At 45.5% G+C, this 6,048-nt stretch overlaps 1 protein-coding gene across 1 annotated transcript in view; it reads left to right on the top strand.

Annotated features, from left to right (window-relative positions):
• The window catches only part of Kdr (kinase insert domain receptor), a 44,364-nt gene that overhangs the window by 10,964 nt on the left and 27,352 nt on the right, over positions 1–6,048 (top strand). Inside the window, exons 7-11 of the mRNA XM_005359364.3 lie at positions 571–748; positions 2,066–2,180; positions 2,267–2,430; positions 4,046–4,202; positions 5,150–5,261. Of these exons, the coding sequence (XP_005359421.1) occupies positions 571–748; positions 2,066–2,180; positions 2,267–2,430; positions 4,046–4,202; positions 5,150–5,261 (726 nt within the window). The remainder of the gene's footprint in view (positions 1–570; positions 749–2,065; positions 2,181–2,266; positions 2,431–4,045; positions 4,203–5,149; positions 5,262–6,048) is intronic.

Genomic DNA, 6,048 nt, shown 5'->3' with positions numbered 1-6,048 from the left:
CATGTGTGCATGTGCGCTCTCTCTCTCTCTCTCTCTCTCTCTCTCTCTCTCTCTCTCTCTCTCTCTCTCTCTCACACACACACACACACACACACTAATGAACCCAGACTTTAATATAAGGAGCCTGGCAGAATACATAGCAACCATGAAAAGACACCTTACTAGGAATCCCAACCCTTCTGCAGCTGGGCCATGCAGATTGGTCTCCACTAAGATATTAATCTTTTGACATTACGGTATTTCTCTTTTCTCTAAAGTCCTCGATCTGTTTGTCCCTTTAGAGGTGAGCTGAGTTCCGTTTCTCTTTAGACAGCTCTATTTGTTTCTACACTTGATACACATCTCATTCTCATTAGGTAAAGAAGGCTTCAAAATCCTTGCTCAGTTCCCTGTATTTCAGCTTCCACTCATTTCTCCTGAATCCCAAAATATATGTTGATGTGGTGTTTAAATCCTCAATAGTGGGGTCCACCAAGGGTCAGGACGGGATTCTGTGGGTCTCTAGGAGCTACTGGAGAGTTAGTGTTCTTCTGGGCTGTGAACTTTTACTAAAATCTCTTTGTTTTTCAGTATCACCATAACAAGATTATAAACAGGGACGTGAAGCCCCTTCCTGGGACTGAGTGGAAGAAATTTTTGAGCACCTTGATAATAGATAGCGTGACCAGGAATGACCAAGGGCTATACACCTGCATAGCATCCAGTGGGCGGATGACCAAGAAAAACAGCACGTTTGTCCAAGTTCATAGTAAGCAACTGTTCTCTTGCTAATACAACGTACCTGGGAGAGCCGGATGACTTACATCAATCTAGGTTACCTCGTTCATTCACAAGATACTTTTGAGTCCTTGTTAATGAGGGCACAAGACCTAGAGGTCAACAGCTTAGCTTTGGAGTCAGGGACTTGGGTTCAAAACCTCAACTTTGAAATGACCCATGATACGTGCTCACTAGGCATCGTTCGTTATAGCAGTTGCTGCGATTGTTATTGTATGTAGAGTGTTAGTATGAATGATGGTCAAATGATGTCAAAGATTTCAGTTTACTGCAAGGAAGGTTAAGAAGCATGCACTTCTCCAACTGGGGAAACCCAGAGTCAGTTGCTTTCTCCGTGGTTTTAGGTAAATCACCCGAATTTTCGATTGTGCCCCCGTATTTACATAGCTCTCTCAGTTTAGATCACTTATGATACTAGAGCTCTCGCTTATGCTTTTGCAGGCTTACTTTGCAGCTTACTGGGAACAGTTTGTTTGTGACATCAGGGGCTTGCAAGTGCTAGGCAAGTGATCTCGCATTACGTCCTTTAAAGGAAGCGAAGGCAGAAGGGGGGTGGGACACTTAGGAGGCTGATTATTCAAATCCAGGTGAGAGATGGTAGAGGACTTGGGCTAGGGTATCTGTGGAGGAAGAAGAAGAGATGAGATTCTGGATCTATTCCTAAGACATAGTCAGCGTGACTTGCTGGTTGATTCGTTGGCGGTGATAACGACTTGAGCTTTCAATACAAAAGGATGGCTTGTGCTTACTACAAGCAATGAAGCAGTGGCATCTCTACGTGAAGAGGACTGGGTGGTATGGGGTTTGGAGAATGGTGTTGAGTTCCTTTGGAGATGCCCATTAAACGTCCCGGGGGAGATGTTTGATATGGAGACTTGGAACCCAGAGAAGTCAGGGCGGAGGTGGAAGATTTGTATGTATGGTAGATGTTTTGAATCGGAGACTAGACAGAAGAGGGGACAGGTAAAGAGAGGAGGTCTGAGGAGTGAGTGCTGGGATGGCCAACTCATAGAGTGTGGGAGAGGGTGCCACAGGAGCAGGGGATAAGGTGTGTCTGCGGCTCACTGGGGGATTTAGAGGAGGTTGTGTGCAGGAATGGATCCTCAAAGTCCACAAAAGAGCATGAGTGAGGAGAGAATTCTGACAAGGGCTGCAGGAGAGACAGTGCTGGACTCTCAGAATGGCGTTATATCCATTAACCTCCATGTCTAATTTTCACTCGATTAAAAATTCAAACCAAGAGGGTAACATGGCATTTATGAGAACTGTTGCTTTTATTTTCTTCTAGCAAAACCTTTTATTGCTTTTGATAGCAGTATGGAATCTGTGGTGGAAGTCACAGTGGGCAGCCAAGTCCGAATCCCTGTCAAGCATCTTAGTTACCCGGCTCCTGATATCAAATGGTAACGACTGCAAATCAAAGCCTAACATTGGTCTGCTCGAGATAAAATCCCTACGTTGTAGTAATTCCGGGGGCTCTCTTCCGTAGGTACAGAAACGGAAGACCCATTGAGTCCAATTACACAATGACAGTGGGCGACGAACTCACGATCATGGAAGTGAGCGAACGAGATGCAGGAAACTACACGATCGTCCTCACCAACCCCATTTCAATGGAGAAACAGAGTCACGTGGTTTCTCTGGTCGTGAATGGTGAGTCCGTTCAGTGCCTCTTCTGCCCACAGTTGACTAGGAAGGGATGGGATGGGTCTTTCTCCATCTCTCTCCTATTGCATCATCCTCATCAGTAACTGGGCCAATGCATGAAAAATGAAAAACGAACCAGAGAGGTGGATTTAGAATGAGATGTGGCATAGCATGCCCTGACCATGCCTCCTTGATGAGTCATGTGAATGTGCTGTTGGTGGCCGCATGCAAGGTCAAAGTTGATGGAACCCTCTAGACCCTAAGCTTTGTGAGCTCCCATTGCTCCTGCCCACAAAACGACACACTGAGCGAGGATTTGAAAGACTCTCCTTTGTGATCTTTTCGTCTGAAGCTTCAGCTTCTTTGCTCCTAATATGTGGCAGCCACATAGGAAACGTGGGGAGGCTAGCGTCGTTGGCTGGCCTGCTGTCTGGTCGGAGGACATACTTTGGGTCTGTCCAGAAAAGATTATAAACTTTTCATTTAAGGATGATTTCATCTTTACTTTCCAAAAGTAAAGGATATTTGGGGCTGGGGACAGAAAGGTACCATGGCCGGGTGAATGTAGAAGGTACCATGCTATCTGCTGACTTGCTTTTTTCTTATAGGGCTTCTTATATGCTCACGAATATGGCCTTCTCCAGTGGGAAAGGGAGAGTCCTGAGGGTTTAACTAGCTTATGTGACTAGAGCACTCTTCCTCCCTCAGGAAACACATTAATATTTTGCTTCAAGCCCAGTTGGAGAAATGCTTCTAGGGTCATTCTTTGTGTTCCCTACTGGCACCGGACATTAAAACGTCATGATATTGTCTCACAACAGTAATGTACTTCCCACGTGTCTTGTTCCTCCTCTGGGTGTCTGCCGGGCATGGCTTCGTTTCTCTTTTTTCTTTAGGGAGTATTTAAAAGATAGCAGGCTCTGGGATAGTTGCTTAGAGGGGATTTGCGAGAGGGGAGGAAGACAAAATGTGATAAGTACAACAAGAAGAAAATAATCAGACCACAAAGACAGAGAGACAGACGGAGCGCAACCCAATCGCTCGCTTCATGAGGTCACACACGCAACGAACCTTAGCGTGTCCCTTGCTGTGTGCAGTAAACACAGTCGTGAAGTCTGGCTTCTGTTCAGAAGCCAGCATGTCTACCTTTGTCCTGGATTTTGCCATTGATTAACTGATGCCCTTGGGCAAGTCTTTCAATGTTTACCTCATTCTTCTCACGTGTGGAAAGAGAGCCAGAGTCATGGTTCTGAGAACTGGCAGTCAATGGAAATCACCTCAGCAAGACGTGGTGCACAAGAAACGTTACCCTGCTGGTTTTCTCTCTGTAGCCTCACCTCATTCTTGCTAGGCTGGAGGACGTGGAGAGTAATATCGTTCACGCAGAGCGAGCGAGTGCGGCATGGGTGTGGGGAGCCTGCCTGAACTCACTCAGCTTATCAGCGGTTAGTTTTATGATAGCATAAGAATTCAGGTTCTCTGTCTCCAAGTATAGATGTTCCTTTGGAAAACAGGCAGAGGCGAAATCATCTGAGTACAAAGGGCAGAGCTGGACGCTGAAGTCCTCTCCTTGTTCCTCATAGCAATCAGGCAAATCACGGCTTGTCTTTTCTGTGCCCAGTCCCACCCCAGATCGGAGAGAAAGCCTTGATCTCTCCTACGGATTTCTACCAGTATGGTACCATGCAGACTCTGACGTGTACAGTGTATGCCAACCCTCCCCTGCACCACATCCACTGGTACTGGCAGCTAGAAGAAGAGTGCTCCTACAAGCCCAGGTGAGCAGAGCCATGTGCTCCATTTCACTTGCCATCTTGCGTTCCCTTCTGGCCAATCTATGCCATGATTCCATCTCAATCTACAAGGCTATATCTCCCAGGACTTCACCCTTAAAACGGTACTTGGCTTCTCCTCCCGTTTTCCTCTGGGTCTTGGGTTTTAATAGACACCTTGGCTTGGGGCATCCCCCTGTGTGAGTCAGCTTTCTTCTTAGTTAGCCCTGATGTCGGCCTCTCCCAATGAGTAGTGTTTGCTTCATTTGCTAATTACCAGTCTTTGGATCTTTTTCTCTCTGTGAGCTGGGGTTACCACCTTGCTCATCCTTATCTGTGGGAAGGTCCATCTCTCAGAGGAAGTACCGATAGATGGGAGGCAGAGATAAACCTAGTCCAGGCCTCAAGAGCCTCGGGCCCAGCTTATCAAGTTCTCCCACAAGTGCAGACATCCTTAGGGAAAACAACAGCCAGCACCTTCGGCATACCACCCCAAGCATTCTCCTTCCTGTTGTTGTTTTTGAAAGAGCAAGCACTAGTTTCTTCCTCAGCTGCTGGCCATTTCCTAAACAAAAGCCCCAGCCCCAGAGAGATGGCTGTCAGGAGCCCAGTGGCTTCCAAGTTTCCTTACCTTCCTTTGAACTGAATTAACTTGAATTGTCCTGTTGATCCGATTTATGAATGGAGACCTGAATCGTCGATCCGATTTATGAATGGGGACTTGATCCCAAAATAGCTGCTTCCCTCCTGTATCCTCAGTCGACCAACTACCTTGGGCCTTTCCACTGTCGGTGGCATCTAATTTTAATTGGCGCCAAGCCCTGTAAAGCGTTAGCCTGTATCGAAAGTTATCGCTGAGAACATGACAACCAAGGTCTGACCCTTTCTGGTACTATTGATTCAAATGGAAGAGAAGCCAAATCCTGACACGCCATGCTTTCTCCCTCATACAGCCAAACAAACTCATACACTTGTAAAGAATGGAGACACGTGAAGGATTTCCAGGGTGGAAATAAAATCGAAGTCACCAAAAACCAGTATGCCTTAATTGAAGGAAAAAACAAAGTGAGTTTGAATATCTTGGTTTTGAATATCTTTCTTTCTAGTTCTCATTTTGAATAGGAGGTGGTATAACAACATGCAAAGGTGTGTTGGAGGTTATTAATCAAATAGTCTGTGTGATACCGTCTACAATAGGCAAGTTATAGAATCAGCCTGGTAGATAAAGAAGGTGTGAGTTTTACACACACACACACACACACACACATACACACACACCACAGAACAAATTATATCATTTGCGGAAAGACGGAGATCATCACATTAAGCAAAATAAGTCAGACTTAGAAGTACAAATACGTTTTCTCTCATATAAATCAAGATGAAAAAAGACACAAAGGTAGAAAGTACTATTGGGAAGAGGAGAGGGCTTATTTGTACTGAGGAGGGGGACCAGAGAAAGTAATTGGGAGAAATTATATTCTATGTTATGTACCTGTACAAAAATGTCATGATGAAGCCCGTTACTTTCTACAATTGATACCTACTAATTTTAAAAAAAAGAAAAAAAAAAGAACATAGTACTCATAGCTTACCCACAGTTTATTGAAGAGAAACAAAGCACACAGTGCCATCCAGTGTACACACCCATTGAAAGGTAATTCTGATTCTGTATATGGGAAAAATGAAATGTGTGCATAACACGCATTAATGCGAATCCTTGAGGGTTTCCAAAGCATGTCTGCATCCTATGTGCAACTGCCTAGTTAGAGCTGCTTACCTCGGAAGGGGGGCGGTGTGCAGCGTGAAAGGCAAAGGCAGGTCTTAGCGGCTGGGGGCTGACGGATCCGGG

The sequence above is a fragment of the Microtus ochrogaster genome, linkage group LG1, assembly GCF_000317375.1.
Source record: "Microtus ochrogaster isolate Prairie Vole_2 linkage group LG1, MicOch1.0, whole genome shotgun sequence".
NCBI lineage: Eukaryota > Metazoa > Chordata > Mammalia > Rodentia > Cricetidae > Microtus > Microtus ochrogaster.
The sequence above is the reverse complement of the archived record's forward strand: the minus strand, read 5'-3'. Positions and strand labels throughout refer to the sequence as shown.